The sequence below is a fragment of the Oncorhynchus mykiss genome, chromosome 2, assembly GCF_057628025.1.
Source record: "Oncorhynchus mykiss isolate SJ-2025 chromosome 2, ASM5762802v1, whole genome shotgun sequence".
Taxonomy (NCBI): domain Eukaryota; kingdom Metazoa; phylum Chordata; class Actinopteri; order Salmoniformes; family Salmonidae; genus Oncorhynchus; species Oncorhynchus mykiss.
Window position 1 is genome coordinate 40,661,419 of NC_143023.1, and position 17,414 is coordinate 40,678,832.

A 17,414-nucleotide genomic window follows, 5' to 3' on the forward strand; every position below is an offset into this window, starting at 1 on the left:
AACAACAGGTTGAAACTGAGTGAAAACATGGTCGTTGTGGATGTTGTTTCAAAGCCAAACACAACGAAATGGACAGCGCTTTCTAAGGTGATGATTAATTCAAAGCATTAAGAGGTCACATGTAAGACACCCATACATATATTACAGCTTATGCATAAACATTTGCCTATGTATGAGCCTATGCCCGAAAAAGAAACCTGAATTAAAATAATGATTGTGCCATTATACAAGACATAGCCTACCGCATATTATGCAAGGCAGAATTTTAAAAAATGAAAAGCATAGGATTTTATGTCTTTTGTACATTTTTCTAGCCGATTCTTCCCAAATTGAAACAAATCCACTGAGTGTGGACTGTATTATTATGCATACTGGATGGACTGGTTACCATTGCGGTGCTCCAAACGTTCTATCCATGAGTCTGGGAGAGAGTGTATAGGCTTAGGCGATGGTGTTGGTTCATTGATTGTGCAGGGCGGCTTACAGAGTTAGCCTACAATTATCGTGAATTTGATTTTTTTTTTCTTCTATTTTCATAATCAATTGGCTGGTACATTTACCTTTTTTAGCTACAGAATATCTCACCACTGTGCATTTCCATGTCCTCTTCTCTCCTTCATTCCTTTCTCGAACGAGCAGAAATGGGGAGCTGTCAACAGTTTAATTAAATATGTTTCGTTGTGAAAACATGTTACTATCGATGTTCTCGAACTGATTTCACTTGTTTTCCCAAATGAACACTTAGTAACTGCAGGAACACAAGTTGGAGATCCCATGGCATACAGGGTTTGGGCGGAGTATTACCTGTCACGCAGTGAGAGGCTGTATGTTCCTCAAACAATGGTTGATGCGTGTTCTTATAAGTCCAGACATTTCTATATGCAATCCCATGTGAAAGCAGAGTTTTGATGGTTGCCACTAAAAAGAGGAGGATCCCAGCTGCTACTGTATTTAGGCGCATTGCTCAGCTGCTCCACTATTAAACTGGAGTAGCCTACCCGGCATGATTTAACTGCGGGAAAGCGGCCTCCATTCGCTATCCAAGTGCATATGGGTGACTTGTCTTTTTTCCCCCCTTCCACTACCCATTTGATAATGGGCCATTCTAAGTCAAAACCAATTTGACATATTAGTGAAGATTTAATTGAGAAAAGTCTGATGGGTGATATATGATCACTTGATGAGAGAACAGGGTGTTCAGCCTGAGGCAAGGAATGGCAAAGTTTTTTTAGCAATAAAATAAATTTATATATATATATATATATATATATATATATATATATATTCAATAGCCTGTAGTTTCATCATGCAGCCCATAGATGTTTTGATTTCTAAGGTTTGAATCATTCACAACTAACTCTAAATATAGAGTTTAGGACCTGTTTCAATTATCACTTTTACGCCCAACATAGCCACTTCATATGCGCACTGTCCTTTCTATTTTAGTTCAATTATATTATACTTACAATAAAATCATAACATCGTACAGCCAGATAACATACAGTAGGCCGACTCATATTCGGTTCTTCTGAAATACATTTTGTTCATATCATAATGTTTCTTTAGACCTGCCAAAAATAAATAATGGATTTGTGTTGGGGTATATTAAATGGATTGATTTGACTTTTTGTAGAATGTAGATGTTCCAAAGGTCAGCGGCTTGTATGCATGGAGTCCTGGAGGATGCCTAACATGTTTGTTAATTAACGGTAATTTACCTTGAGACCAGCAGTCTTGACAATAACCAGCTGCCAAAATGTCATGACCACCACAGCCCTAGTGGTGCATGACTGTTTGGGACGGAATCCTGCAGTGGCACTTCAGGACCAGGTTTACCTACCCATGCTATGCAATAACTTAATCCCTTGCATACCCTTGAGTCCTTACTGTATCCTCCCCTTGGTCTATGCGAACCACCCTACTTACCCTCTGAGGCCACGGCTGTACTGAGAATGGTTTTGACCGGGGGGGGGGGGGGGGGGGGGGGGGCAGACACTGCACCTCAATTCAGTCTCTTACTGTTTGGGTAGATTTCAGCTAATGTGTTGACTTAAGACCACAAGGCCCGCTCTGATATCTTTTTTTGTTACTGTGCCTGTGTTGAATCATGTAAGATTTGAGTGGAACTTAAATGACCAGTAAAAGTCATTATTATTATTATTAGCAATGATTTAGGAATCCTTGTGAGTAAGTATTAACTAGGTTGCCACTTGTTGTTTCGGCTATTGAAATTGTACTTCAGTTCATGAAAATAAATAGCTAGCCAGCTACTTAACTCTGTTGTCTCAAGCTAACATTATAAGCAGCCAGCTAGCTTAATCTGGCTAGTGAGGCTCGACCAGACCGGGTTATGTGTTGTGAAGCTAGCCACAGGATTAGGCACAATAGTGGAATGTGCGGTTTGCCTTCAATATAAAAGTATGTCATTGACAGTGATGCAAATGAATACAAATAGTAGAATTATGTCGTGCTTTTATTTTGAAGGCTAACTGCTAAGTCCACTATTTTGGCTAGCTTCACATAGATGGGTCCGACCACCATTAATCAAATAAGAACAGTCTTATAAATTAGGGTTATTTTAGGTGGCACTTAGCTTATTATATAGCTAATGAAACAGATTGTGGTTTTGCTATGTTTTTGGGGAAGATCATACCAGCATCATAACATGCGTATCGATGAATTGTTGTGATATGAGTGATAGTGTAATAACTATGTAAAAAATATATGAACTCATTAAATGTGACGTACAGTCATATTCAGGTCCTGATCGGTCAACAGGCTTATTTGACATGTCAATTAGTGTTAGATAGTATATTTTTTGACACGCAAAGACCCAAACGACGTTCCATAGAAATCCTGGTTGAGAATGAAAGGACTGAACAAATGAACAACGAAACAGCACAGCAAGTAAGTGAAAGAAATAGGTTTTGATTATGTTTCACTGGTAATGGGGACATGTGTAAATGCCAACAAAATAACATTTTGGTCAGTGTGTGTTTAATCTTTATTTAACTAGGCAAATCAGTTAAGAACAAATTCTTATTTACAATGACAGCCTACCCCGGACGACGCTGGACTAATTGTGCGCCGCACTATGGGACTTCCAATCACGGCCAGATAGTGACTGTAGTGACACCTCTTGCACTGAGATGCAGTGCTTTAGACCGCTGTGTCCATGTGTGTATGTTAACTATTTAACTGTACTAGAATGCTTATAAGGCCGCTATAATTTTAAATATCGGGTGTTGGTATCGTTTTTCTTTTGGCAAGGAAAATATTGGATATCGCTATCAGACAAAAATGTAATCGGTGCATCACTAGTATCTAACACTTGGGGTGTTGATTAATCAAGAACACTTAACTGTGTTGGTTTTCTAACACTAAGTGTTGTCAATCAATCAATCAGGCACACTTTACAATATTAAGCTCAACATCGTGGGTGTGGAAAATGTACACTGCTCAAAAAAATAAAGGGAACACTAAAATAACACATCCTAGATCTGAATGAATGAAATATTCTTATTAAATACTTTTTTCTTTACATAGTTGAATGTGCTGACAACAAAATCACACAAAAATGATCAATGGAAATCAAATTTATCAACCCATGGAGGTCTGGTTTTGGAGTCACACTCAAAATTAAAGTGGAAAACCACACTACAGGCTGATCCAACTTTGATGTGATGTCCTTAAAACAAGTCAAAATGAAGCTCAGTAGTGTGTGTGGCCTCCACGTGCCTGTATGACCTCCCTACAATGCCTGGGCATGCTCCTGATGAGGTGGCGGATCGTCTCCTGAGGGATCTCCTCCCAGACCTGGACTAAAGCATCCGCCAACTCCTGGACAGTCTGTGGTGTTGGTGGATGGAGCGAGACATGATGTCCCAGATGTGCTCAATTGGATTCAGGTCTGGGGAACGGGCGGGCCAGTCCATAGCATCAATGCCTTCCTCTTGCAGGAACTGCTGACACACTCCAGCCACATGAGGTCGAGCATTGTCTTGCATTAGGAGGAACCCAGGGCCAACCGCACCAGCATATGGTCTCACAAGGGGTCTGAGGAGCTCATCTCGGTACCTAATGGCAGTCAGGCTACCTCTGGCGAGCACATGGAGGGCTGTGTGGCCCCCCAAAGAAATGGTACCCCACACCATGACTGACCCACCGCCAAACCGGTCATGCTGGAGGATGTTGCAGGCAGCAGAACGTTCTCCACGGCATCTCCAGACTCTGTCACGTGTGCTCAGTGTGAACCTGCTTTCATATGTGAAGAGCACAGGGGGCCAGTGGCGAATTTGCCAATTTTGGTGTTCTCTGGCACTACCTGAGCCACTTGTGTGGGTTGTAGACTCCGTCTCATGCTAGCACTAGAGTGAAAGCACCGCCAGCATTCAAAAGTGACCAAAACATCAGCCAGGAAGCATAGGAACTGAGAAGTGGTCTGTGGTCCCCACCTGCAGAACCACTCCTTTATTGGGGGTGTCTTGCTAATTGCCTATAATTTACCTGTTGTCTATTCCATTTGCACAACAGCATGTGAAATTTATTGTCAATCAGTGTTGCTTCCTAAGTGGACAGTTTGATTTCACAGAAGTGTGATTGACTTGGAGTTACATTGTGTTGTTTAAGTGTTCCCTTTTTTTGAGCAGTGTATTAACATTTTAAGTGTTTCTATTTGGTTTTTTGAGTAAATGCACAAGGGAAAATACCATATGTGTGTTTGGTCTCCACTCTGAGCCAGAGCCACACCCTTATCAGCCAGGGAACAGGAAGAGGGGCCCGGCTAGCAACCGGTTGGGCTGTGTTTTGTTTTAAGTTGGCTGGTAATGGCAGGGGCAGCAGAGCAGCGGGACCCCACCCTGCGTGTGAGAGGAAAAATGACAAGGCGCAAGGTTGACTTGACTCTTAACTCCAACTCTGAGTGTTTTTTTTCTCCTCCTTTTTAAATGGGCACTGGGCTATTTGAAAGGGAGCCGCTGTGGAACGTTGTGGGCCTCCGCAGGGCTGGCCTGACTGTTTGTGCTGACTGATTTGATGGGGGCTTTAAAGGGTTACTCGTGTCAGCCGTTTTTATTACCCACTCACTGTACCTGGTGATTGTCATACCACAGTGCGAAGAAAGGCGGCAAGTGAGTGGTGTTGTGGAAGCAAACGCCACAATGGGGTCAAAGCGACTGGGGCAAGGCCGTTAAACATTTTATTACTGAAAACTGAAAGGGTCCGGCTTTGACATGTAAAGAACCCAGAGGAGAGAAGTCCTGATAGCGTCATATTTATTATTTTTTTTTACCCCTTTTTCTCCCCAATTTCGTGGTATCCAATTGTTTAGCTACCGTAATTTCCGGACTATAAGCCGCTACTTTATTCCCACGCTTTGAACCTCGCAGTTTATACAATGACGCGGCTAATTTATGGATTTTTCCCGCTTTCACAAGATTCATGCCGCCAAAAAACTGAGCACCGTCACATAATGTGACGTAAATCGAGCGCGCTCAAACTTCCCATCATTCTGATTACGCTAGTAATTTTGTCACCCTCATCATGGCAAAGACACGGAGATATGCATATGATGCAGCTTTCAAGTTGAAGGCGATCAATCTGGCTGTTGGAAAAGGAAATAGAGCTGCTGCACGGGAGCTTGGCCTTAATGAGTCGATGATAAGACGTTGGAAACAGCAGCGTGAGGAACTGACTCAGTGCAAAAAGACAATAAAAGCTTTCAGAGGGAAGAAAAGCAGATGGCCCAAAGTATTTGCAGCCACTCGACATCAGTGTAAATCGTGCATTTAAGGTGGCGCTCCTTGTTCAGTGGGAGGCTTGGATGACAAGTGGGGAGAAATCCTTCACTAAAACGGGCCGCATGCGAAGAGCAACTTATGGTCAAGTCTGCCAGTGGGTCCTGACAGCGTGGAGCATTGTCAAAAAATCCACTATCATCAACGGGTTTCGAAAGGCTGGACTGCTGCATGTTGAAGGGGCAGCATGAGCTCAGCGGGGTATTTGCCTCTGGATGAAAGTGACGAGGGCGACAATGAAAACGATCCAACATCGGATGAAGCAATTCTGAGGCTATTCAACTCCGACACCGAAGGAGATGACTTCAGTGGTTTCAGTGCACAGGAGGAGGAAGATAGTGACCAAGTTCATTTGTTTCAATGTACCGGTAGGCACCTGTGGCTTATGTGCGGCTAAAATACATATTTTTTTATAATTCAGTGGGTGCGGTTTATATTCAGGTGCGCTTAATAGTCCAGCAATTACGGTACTATCTTGTCTCATCGCTACAACTCCCGTACGGGCTCGGGAGAGACAAAGGTTGAAAGTCATGCGTCCTCCGATACACAACCAAACCAAGCTGCGCTGCTTCTTAACACAATGCCCTCCAACCCGGAAGCCAGCCGCACCAATGTGTCGGAGGAAACACCGTGCACCTGGCATCTTGGTTAGCGCGCATTGCGCCCGGCCCGCCACGGGAGTCGCTGGTGCGCGATGAGACAAGGATATCCCTACCAGCCAAACCCTCCCTAACCCGGACGACGCTAGGCCACGACAGAGCTTGGGCGCAAACCCAGAGTCTCTGGTGGTGCAACTGGCGCTGCAGTACAGCGCCCTTTACCACTGCGCCACCCGGGAGGTAGTGAAAACAAATAAACTTTTTTAATTACTCTGTCGTTGTTAGAATCTTAATATCACAAACAGAATTTGTGTTTTAAAAGGACATGTCATTTTTATCCACCCTGCCCAGTCATTCACTGCCAGTCAAAGTGCACAGCTGATGGCCCATCCAAACTACACCTAAACTATACTGAATGAAAATATAAATGCAACGTAAAATGTTGGTTTCATAAGCTGAAATCAAAGATCCCAGAAAGCTTATTTCTTTCAAATGTTGTGCACAAGTTTGTTTTACATCCCTGTCAATGAGCATTTCTCCTTTGCCAAGATAATCGATCCACCTGACAGGTGTTGCATATCAAGAAACTGATTAAACTGCACGATCATTACACAGGTGTACCTTGTGCTGAGGAGAATGAAAGGACACTCTAAAATGTGCAGGTTTGTCACACAACACAATGCCACAAATGTCGGAAGTTTTGGGGGAGTGCAATTGTCATGCTGACTATAGGAATGTCCACCAAAGCTGTTGCCAGAGAATTAAATGTTAATGTCTCTACCATAAGTCGCCTCCAACATCGTTTAAGAGAATTAGGCAGTACGTCCAACCGGCCTCAAAACCGCAGAACACGTGAAACCTTGCCAGCCGAGGACCTCCACATTTGGCTTCTTCACCTGCAGGATCGTCTGAGACCAGCCAATCAGACAGCTGATGAAAGTGAGGAGTATTTTTGTCTGTAGTAAAGCCCTTTTGTTCGGAAAAACAAATTCTGACATGAACTTCGATTAAGGCAGCCCTCTGCTCATGATGGTAGTATGGCAGGCCATTTTGGGGTCAACAAGATGTGTGACTGTATTTTGGATAAGAACATCTGGTCTGAAACAGGATGTTTTTTTCTTACTGTAAATCCTGTTGCGTTTTCCAGTGGACGGGTAAACCGAACCAAGCTGTACCGGTTGCAAGCTATTCTTGCTTTTGACTCACCTTTCAGCAGGGTTCTGGTGGATTTTGTTGGTCTTTTGCCCCAACTGGTAACCAGTTTCTCTTAACCATCTATTTCTTGAACTGCATTGTTGGTTAAGGGCTTGTAAAGTAAGCATTTCACTGTTGTATACGGCGCATGTGACAAATCCATTTTGATTTGATCATGTGTGCTGACACACTTTTCCATTCCACTAAGGAACATCAAGAGAGGAAAGTTGGTATGTATATTACAGGACTTTCCCTTTGAAATGTCCGTGGTCAGGACAACTTGGTTGCTGATTTGGTTTTCAAGGATGGGCAGTCGATACGTTTTGTGTTTAGACCGTGTGTAGCCCCGGCTCACAATTGATTTTGACTGCACATTTTGCCGTTTTGGAGACCAGTTTTGTTTTGGTTGTGCTCGTTCGAAGGGGATGAGAGTTATAGAAGCATATGTGAGTTTTTCGAAAACACTTGTGTGTTAGGCAACTATAGGAAATAAAATTGAGGGGGCTGTTTTGTCTTGTATTTAATTGACAGTCAGTAGACGCCATGTTTATATTGGAGAAGGCGACTCATTTTTAGTAGTGATGCCTTTATGTTGGTTATGTTGTGCAATAGAAGTTGTTTTCTGTTGGTGGTGAGCAACTATAGGATATATTTGTAGTCTGAAGGGGGAAGGTGTTACAGGTTTTGATTTTCCCATTTATGTTATGAGGTTGGTCTTTAGCTTGTTCGCACGCAGGGCGCATCGATTGCCGCCATTGTTACACCTGTGCTGGTTGCCATCTTGTTAGTTGGAAGGTATTTCACCTGTGCTGGCCCAGATGCTATTTAAGAGTGGCTGGCCCAGTGCTCCAGTTGTCTTGATAGATGTGGACGGTTAACACCTTTAGTTGGCTCTCCCTATTTTGATTTCGAAGCAAACAATCCTCTATCTGAATTCCCTGATTTTCGTTTTGCTCCACCTTTTTGGTTTGCTTCCTGTCTTTAATTTTGGTGTGGGTTAATCTTTTTTTTTGACACTTAGTGGGCAAATTTAGTGGGGAACTCATGGTGAGTGTCTTTTAGGTCCCAGTTGTTGATATGCAACTTTCAGTGGACACCCCAATGAGTGTCTTTTAGAACCCCTCCTAAAACTCCACCTGTTTCGTTTTAGTTGTTGTCAGTGACTCTTTGTCAGTTCACCCTTCTGTTTGAGTGACATTTTTGGTTTTCTTGCAGGGGAACGTAACAAATAGAGTCCCAGGATATTAACCAAGGTATGGTCAGTATGCCAGGGTTCTCTCCAAACAAGAGGGGTGCTGTGCCACTATGTAAAGATTTATAAGAAAATGTAACCGATATTTAGCAATGATGGAGTAACTATCTCTGATCAGCAATGAATGACATGATTGCGGAATTAATTCAGCCTGCTTCTAAAATGTGCTGTCTCGACACACAGTGCATCCGGAGAGCGTCTTTGTTGAATCATAGGACTCGTATGGGCAGCAAGTACGAAATGACACACATTATTTTATAGCCTGAACTGTAGGGGTTTCCTGTAGGGTTTATTAACAACATTTAGTTGTGGTATATTGGCCATATATCACCCCCCCCCCCCCAGGTGCCTTATTGCGGTTATAAACTGGTTACCAACATAATTAGAGCAGTAAAAATAAATGTTTTGTCATATACCACTGCTTTTCAGCCAATCAGCATTCAGGGATCGAACCACCCAGTTTATAGTGTGGTTTTCATAATGATTTTATTGAGAAAAGGCCAAAGATGTCCTCCGATGCGTTGCTCTGACTTGTCTGTGTGCTCTCCGCCCAGCAGCAGATGTGGCCTTACACTCACACACAAGACACACACAGACGCTGCTGTCCCTGTGCCCAAGTAGCAGTTATTATAATGAGAACAGAGGTGTAGTCTACCGCACAACTCACTAATGCCAAGTCCCTGTGGGTGTTGTTGCAGGGGACATGTCCTAGCCTAGTGTGGCTAAATTAGGTTCTCTTAGTCTCTGTAGTTTGGGGACAGGGCTGAGAGGAGAGGACCCCCTCCTGAGTCCCGATAATAGCAGGGCTGATTGTGGTTTAATTGGGCGATTGAGGGGCTGTGTGTGTGAGTCACAGAGGAAGTCCAGTCTGGCCACACACACACACACACGGAGAGAGGGAGGCAGAGATTAGTAGCAATGCTTTATGGGTTTGTTTGGGGCTGTCCAGGCGAGGGGCCGTGAGACAATGAGTCATCAGGATGTCCTGGCCCTCCCTCTCTCTCACCTCTCCCCCTCCTCACACACAGACACCCGGCTTTTTTGCAACAGGCCAGGAACATCCCTGACTCCAGGTGGGGCTTCTCTTCTCTTGGCCCCGTTAGTCACTCTGGAATTGCACATGACCAATCTTTATTCATCATGGTGCTTCATTTGTTTCTGTCAAGTTATCATTCTAGGTTTGTCAGGCTGCTGGTGTGACATTCCAACGTTTCCCCATTTATGCTGTGGAGTTATATACACTGAGTATACAAAACATTAAGAACACCTGCTTTCCATGACAGACTGACCAGGTGAATCCAGGTGAAGGCTATGATCTCTTATTGAGGTCACCTGTTAAATCGACTTCAATCTGTGTAGATGATAGGGAGGAGACAGGTTAAAGAATGTTTTTTAAGCCTTGAGATAATTGAGACATGGATTGTGTGTGTGTCATTGAGGATAAATGTGCAAGACAAGATTTAAGTGACTATGAACGGGGTACGGTAGTAGGTGCCAGCCGCACCGGTCTGTGTCAAGAACTGTTACGCTGCTGGGTTTTTCATGCTCATCAGTTTCTCGTGTGAATCAAGAATTGTCCAAAGGACATCCAGCCAACTTGACAACTGTGGGAAGCATTGGAGTCAACATGGGCCAGCATCCCTTTGGAACGCTTTCAACAACTTGTAGAGTCCATACCCCGACGAATTGAGGCTGTTCTGAGGGCAACTCGATATTAGGAAGGTGTTCCCAATGTGTGGTATACTCTGTTTTGTTTAGTCTGTTTCAACCTGATGTGGTGGAGCGTGATATGGGGCTATGAGGTTATCGTGACACTAAGTGTGCGCTAGTGTTTTGGCTTGGCTGGCTCTCCTTCAGCCAGCCCCGTGCTTTGGTCTCTTTAAAGATGTGATGAGCTGATGTTTTTTTCTCTTCTCTCTGTCATGCAGCTGGCCGGTCGCGGGACAAAGGAGAACAAATGCTCCGTGAAGGCCGTGGAGGAGATGCTGGAGTCCATCACCATGTCCTAGGCCCCACCCCCAACTCTTACACCCCCCCCCCCCCCCCCTCCCTGTTCTACATGGCTCAACAAGGCAGCTCTGTTGGCTCATTGCTGTGCACCCCCCCCCCCCTCCAGACTCGACCACCACCTCCCCTCCCCCTGTTATTAGATGATTTAAAGCAGGACTGGAGCCCTATATAGTGCAAATATTGTGCACTATATGAGATATAGGGTGACATTTGAGATGTACGACAGGTAGAGGATGCTCCCGCATTGTGATCAGGGACTGAGATGTGAGTAGAGAAGAGGCTGTAATAAATGCTAATGAGAGGGCTGAGACAGGTCCGTCTGTATGCAGCTAGGCCCTCGTCTGTAAATGAAATAAAATCAAATGTTTTTTATCTAAACTATAGTTTTTTTTTTTTCTCTGTCAGTCCATCCAGATGTCTTAATAAAGGTTTGAATTGTTTGTTGTCTGGAGCAAATTTTCTCATTTCAGTGGGTTGGTCTTTTTGGTTTTTCCTGGGTCCTATTAGGTTTTGTGTATAGGACCAATCTTATCAGTACATTGGCTCAACTGTTAATGATAACGGCGGATTCGTTACTTTTATGATGATAATAATGATAAAATCCTCTGTAAGCTTTCTCTGAACTTATGGTGATTGAGCCCCATCCACTCTAACCACTCTACCCCACCAGTAGCAACAGCAGAGCAATCAGCACCACTAGAGCAGTCTGCTTAAACCATTTTCCAGTGAGCGGGAGAGGTGTCATTAAACGGGCAGCAGCGAGGCTAAAGGCCTTTGCTTCTCACACTGGATCCAGCTGTGAATCCCGCCCTTCAATTACCCAGACACCATAAGGGCTCTGTAACTGCAATGCTCAGTGGCGCGGGAGAACACCTCTGTCATTTCAGTTTAGGGAGACCCAGAGCACACGGACTGGCTGCCAGTAATTAAAAAACACAGACAAATCAAATTCATGAATCTGAGAACGTTCAGTAGTGGAAAAAAGTACCCAATTTTCATACTTGAGTAAAAGTAAAGATACCTTGAAATAAAATGACTCAAGTAAAAGTCACCCAGTGAAATACTACTTGAGGTAAAGTCCAAAAGTATTTGGGTTTAAATGTACTTAAGTATCAAAAATAATAATAATTTAAAATGTCATATTAAGCAAACCAGACGACACCCTTTTCTTGTTTTTTAATTTCTTTACGGATAGCCAGGGTCACAGTTCAACACTCGGACATAATTTACAAATGAAGCAATTGTGTTTCATGAGTCTGCCAATTCTGAGGCAGTTAGGATGACCAGGGATGTTCTCTTGATGTGTGTGAATTAGACAATTGTCTTGTCCTGCTAAGCATTAAAAATGTAACGAGTACTTTTGGGTGTCAGGGGAAATGTAAAAGTTGTCAAATATAAATAGTAAAGTACAGATACCACCAAAAAACTACTTAAGGAGTACTTAAAAGTATTTTTACTTAAGTACTTTACACCACTGGGAACGTTTATAACTGAAGGGGAAAAAATAGATATTAATGCTGTGAAAAGGAGGTCTGGTTTCCTATACCACACTCATTTGTGATTGTCGGACCCGGGCTGGTCCAAATGAATGTCTTGTTTCTCGCTCACCCGTGCAGGGTCAGCTGGTACTTCCATCGCTTTTTGTTTATTAAGTCGCAGCAATTGTCTCATAATTTCAACTCGCAGACTGATGGAAAAGTTGAGCGTTGAGTTTATTGCCTTTCTTGGACAGCTTTGGGATTTAAAGAGGTCGCGGCGCTCTAAGCCGACGTGGAGAAAGCCATTTTCCCCCCAGTTTTTAATACCCTGGTCAGTGTATGACGTGTCTGCCTTTGATTTTGAACACGAATCTGGCAGAACCAATGAAAGCCAAGGGACTTTTTCTGAGCATAAACTGATAGTGGTCACTTTTACAGGATTCCCTGAAGGTAAATGACACCTTTGAAGAGCTAAAGGGATGTTTAATTTGAGAGAGGATGTAATTTACTTGCTGACCCAGGCAACTAGGTCTGTTCTTGTGGTGAGGGTAATTAAATGCCTGTAAATGGTCCATAAAGGCTCATTGTCAATCCTAGTAATGTGTGAATGATCACCTCAATGTATTGACACGGAGACACTGTCCAATAGTGACTGATGCAATAGTGCCATCTGTAGTCTGGAGGTAGAACTTAAAGAACTTCTGGGAGTTCAAGGAAGAAGTTCAGAGAATATGGAGTAATGAATATGAGTGTCGGAATGCAAGGTTACACTCTCATCAGAAGTTCTTTCCTACACATTATAATACATTTGAAGTGTTAGCCTATCTTGATAAACATCTTATATGTAAGGATCAAGATCAATTACAGACCCATGGATATGAAAATGGTCTAATTAATAAGTCTGTCAAAAGGTAGAAATTACATGACGCATAAAGGAAATGCCTAATCCTGTATAAATGCACTCCCACCAAGTCAGCTGCCGCGTTCACACACTAGTCGGAACTAGGAAACTGAAATGTACGACTTGCTAACTGGTTGAACGTGTATAACTACAACCAGATAGCAATTCAGAAATGTACGAGTTTCCTAGTTCCTACTAGCACGTGAACGCGGAAAGTATTTTTTTGGAAGTGTTTCCACTGGCAGCCCAATTCTGATCATGTGCAAAAGAGCTGTTCTGATTGGTCAAAAGACCAATTAGTGGAAAAAGATTGGATTTGGTCTGCCTGTGTAAATGCAGCCTTATACAGTCCTGTTCTGTTTGTTTTTTTGTACTCTACATGTACTGTAGAGTCAGGTTCAGTCCACCGCTATGCACCACACACACACAGCAATGTGAAGATTCCCAGACAGACCAGCAGCAGGAAGGGAAACCCAGTCTGCCCTAAACTGTTGGCTCTGCTCAGCGGGTTACAAAGTGCAGTGGATTAGCCATTAGTGTTGCCTGTAATCCCTTATTCCCAAAGAGATTAGCTTGAAGAGGGCTTGCTAGTGTCTAGAGGCTCTATTGGATCCAGGCTCCACGGTGGTCAGGTCAGCTGAAGTGGATAATGCTCTGTGATGAGCTTACACTGTGACTTAGCCGTCCTCGGCCAGAACATCAGTCAAGATCGGGATGATATCTGAACTCCGCTAGCCACGGATTGGACGTCTTGATCGGGAGCTAGAGACACGATTGGAAGACCTTCAGAAAAAAAATCCTGAACCATGCTATACATATCTATTTTTTTTTAACCAAAGAAATCCATATACTAAATTATATTTCTGCCAGGCTTGAAGAGAAGGAAAAAAATAGGATGTCATCATTAATGTGAACTATGAGTATGAGTGGATGTTCTCGAGTAGCTTTGTGTGAACCATCTGTCGGGGCAGTGAAACGTGTTGATTCTGGGACCGAGGCGAGGGCCGGGCGAGGGTGTGGAGGATGAGCAGCCATCCATGGTAAGGTCTGGAGAGAAGTTTCTCAAGGTGAGGGAGTGGGGTGGGTGAACGGGGGAACGGGGAGCCCATCCGCCTCTTTATGTTTTTTTTGGGGGGGGGGGGGGGGGGGGGCAGGCTGGGACTGCTAAAGATGGATGAGGCATGCGGTGCTATATCCTGCCTTGTCCAGTCACAGAGTGAGAGCGAGGTGATGAAAGTGTTTGGATAGGAACGGAGACCCCCGGGACCAACGAGTACGGATTGCTCAAATAACACCTGACAAAGTGGAGAGATGTCAGGGGCTCGTCTGTCAGAAACATACATGCCCACAGATGCAGATGCTGTCTAAATAAGAAGTGTCATCGGTGTTACTCAATTTAAATGTGAGCAAAGTTATTAATCATATCACTTTAGTAAATCATTTTTAAAGGGTTAATGATCTCAGATTTGACCATTTGTGGCCTATGAAATTTCTCAATTACCTAAAATGTGTCATTGATGTTTCCGTCTTTAGTGTTACTAGTCCTATTGGTGGCACAGTGTTATCATGATGGTACATTTTATGTAAAGTCATTAAGGTATTAGTTCAGAGACGGAAGATGGACCCAAATACATTTAAATATATATTTTTTTAAACATGCCCAAATGCCATCGCAATTCATGAATTACTTTTTCCTATAAAGCTATTCAATGACTTATCAGTACGGACCAAGATTCCACAGGCTTGCGTGTCTAAATCAGGCCTATCATGAGGATCAAAAGCAGTATTTTATCTTGAGGTCCTGGTCTACTGATGTGATCAGATTCATGTTTTACCTACACGAAAAGGCTTAAACCCCGTTTGAAAAGAGCATAGAAGATCAGCATGTTGCTCCCAAAAACTCAACAAAAAGGACTGCTTTCAATCTATTGTTCTGAGCCATGAATCTATGAATATTAGCTCCACAACAATAAATTTACCCCCAATTTATGCGCATCTGTTTACACAGAGATACACTTGAAAAGTCAGTAACTTATTGTGATTTCAAGTAACTTTGTTTTCCAGGGTGAAATACATATGACGGAAAATCTGTTTTGACAACCAGTGACCCTCCAGTTTCATGCCATGAAAAACACAGAGTTGGGTTTAGAATTGAGTAAATTTCTCATTCAACTAGTTGAGACGGAATCTATGCCACACCGCAGCGTTTTGACATTAGTAGCGAGTATGGTTATTTCAGTATAAAAGATAGGTATCACATAACTTTCCACATTGGAAAATAAGAGATCGCTATTGCATAATAAAATGGCAACATTGCAAAAATGAAACTGTGAGGTCAATTGGCAAATTACTAAATGCTAACCTTTCTCTGTTGCTGCACAATGTCTCCTTTCAGAACCCTGCCAATTCACAGATTCTGAATAAACTGAGTTTACTCTCAAAGGGCAATGATGCTGGGAAATAGTTTTCTCTCAAAGCCAAAGGACAACTCACAGCCAGTGTGTATGTGTGTGCGCTTGTGTATCTCTTTGTGCGTGTGTGTGGTCATTTCTGAGATACTGTGAGCTTTGCATTGGGAAATGAGACTGGCTCTGAACGCAGCTCGTCTCCCAGGCCACTTGACCATGAGGCTCCAGACGGCTGCCATATCCTTCCAGCCAGGAGATATTCTGTGGCCTCTAGAGGCCTGTCTCTGCTCTGGTCTGGTCGCTGGACCCTGCGTTGGGCTCCACATGGCCGTGGTGATGGGTTGGCCATCCACATGCCATGCCCAAGCAGCATCCTGTCTGCACACTCCGTCACAGCACATGGCATGTGCCGAATTAGAGAGATAGAAAGGGGCAGGCTGCTGGCTTCAGTAGACAGTTGTTCTTTCCAGCCCAGGCTTCGCAGACCACAAATCCTCTCTCAGAGCGTCTTCTCGGCCAGAAGGCATGCGGCTTACCCCACAAAAGGCCTAAGACCTAATTACAAAAAATAAGGAAAAAGCAGGATCGGCTACTGATTGAGCTTCCTGGGTGAATGTTGCCGGCAACCACAGGGATATGTTGTACCCGGAGCTGGATATAAGAAAAATACTGGGAGGATGGAATAGTCAAGAGAGTTGGGGATAGAGAGAGAGGTTTCTGTAACCTAGAACACTTTTATGAATGGCGCCATCAAGCCGTTACACGTTTGCTCGCCAACATGGTGGGTGTTTTGTTTTTCAGACACCTTGTCAGTATTTTAACTCACAACAGAACGCAACACAACATAGCCAGGTAGGTAGGTATGGGTAACATATCTTTCACTGCTTCAACAATGCTTGAGTCAAAAGAGTTCCAGGGCCGTGTGCCAGACCTCATTCCTTATGGCAACAATGGGACACGACAGGAATTCTTCTCCATATTTCCCCAATTTCTCCTTTGATGTGAACACTTCTTCCCCAAGGCTTTGATTTCACTGTGACAGCTGCACTCAGGACCCACACGTCGCAGGCCTCGCCTGCCTGCCTCCATCATGACTGCTTTTCTTTATCATCTTTTTAACCTCTTTTTTGGGGGCCTCAATAGCACACTGAAGTAACCCTCACCCATCTCTGGAAATGTGAGTATTGTTGTTTTTCATTACAATAACGTGTTTCTTCTTTTTCCGAATCTCTAAAACCAACAACAGCGTTATTGACGGCGTCCACATGGGCTCGTGAGGATCTGTGGACACGCATGGTTTGACTTATCAGTAGTCTGGTTATAGACCTCGCCCCGTGGAAGAGATTCAAACTCCTCCACTGTCTCTTGGGGTAATTGGCCACTGCTAATTCCCAACAAAGTTTAAGACAAACCCCAAAGATCTCGTCTGAGCAGACGGGACCCGCTACTCTTTTGTGTGATTTGTTCATCGGGTTGAAATTGAAGATCGAGATTGACGAACAACTGTGCTCACTGTACATTTGCAGGACAAACTGTGGAGAGCTTAGGATGACAGAGCGGTTGGTTGCTTCGACTGTGATGAATTCCCCCACTCTCTGTCAGTGTATGGTGTGCATTTGATTCACTCTGTTACTGTATGGCATGCTAAGGTTGCCAAACATATTCTGTTGGATACATATTTGGCAGGGAGTGTATAAGAAGTAGCAAAAATAGCAACTAACATTCCTCTCTCGCTCTCTCTGATATCTGCTTCTGAGAGAGGATGAGTTCCTCTGAT

At 43.6% G+C, this 17,414-nt stretch overlaps 1 protein-coding gene across 1 annotated transcript in view; it reads left to right on the top strand.

Annotated features, from left to right (window-relative positions):
* Positions 1-11,290, top strand: part of emc2 (ER membrane protein complex subunit 2) — a 61,445-nt gene extending 50,155 nt beyond the window's left edge. The window contains exon 11 of the mRNA XM_036948451.2: positions 10,769-11,290. Coding sequence (XP_036804346.1) covers positions 10,769-10,849 — 81 coding nt within the window. The 3' untranslated portion in view covers positions 10,850-11,290. The remainder of the gene's footprint in view (positions 1-10,768) is intronic.
* The last annotated feature ends 6,124 nt before the right edge of the window (positions 11,291-17,414 follow it).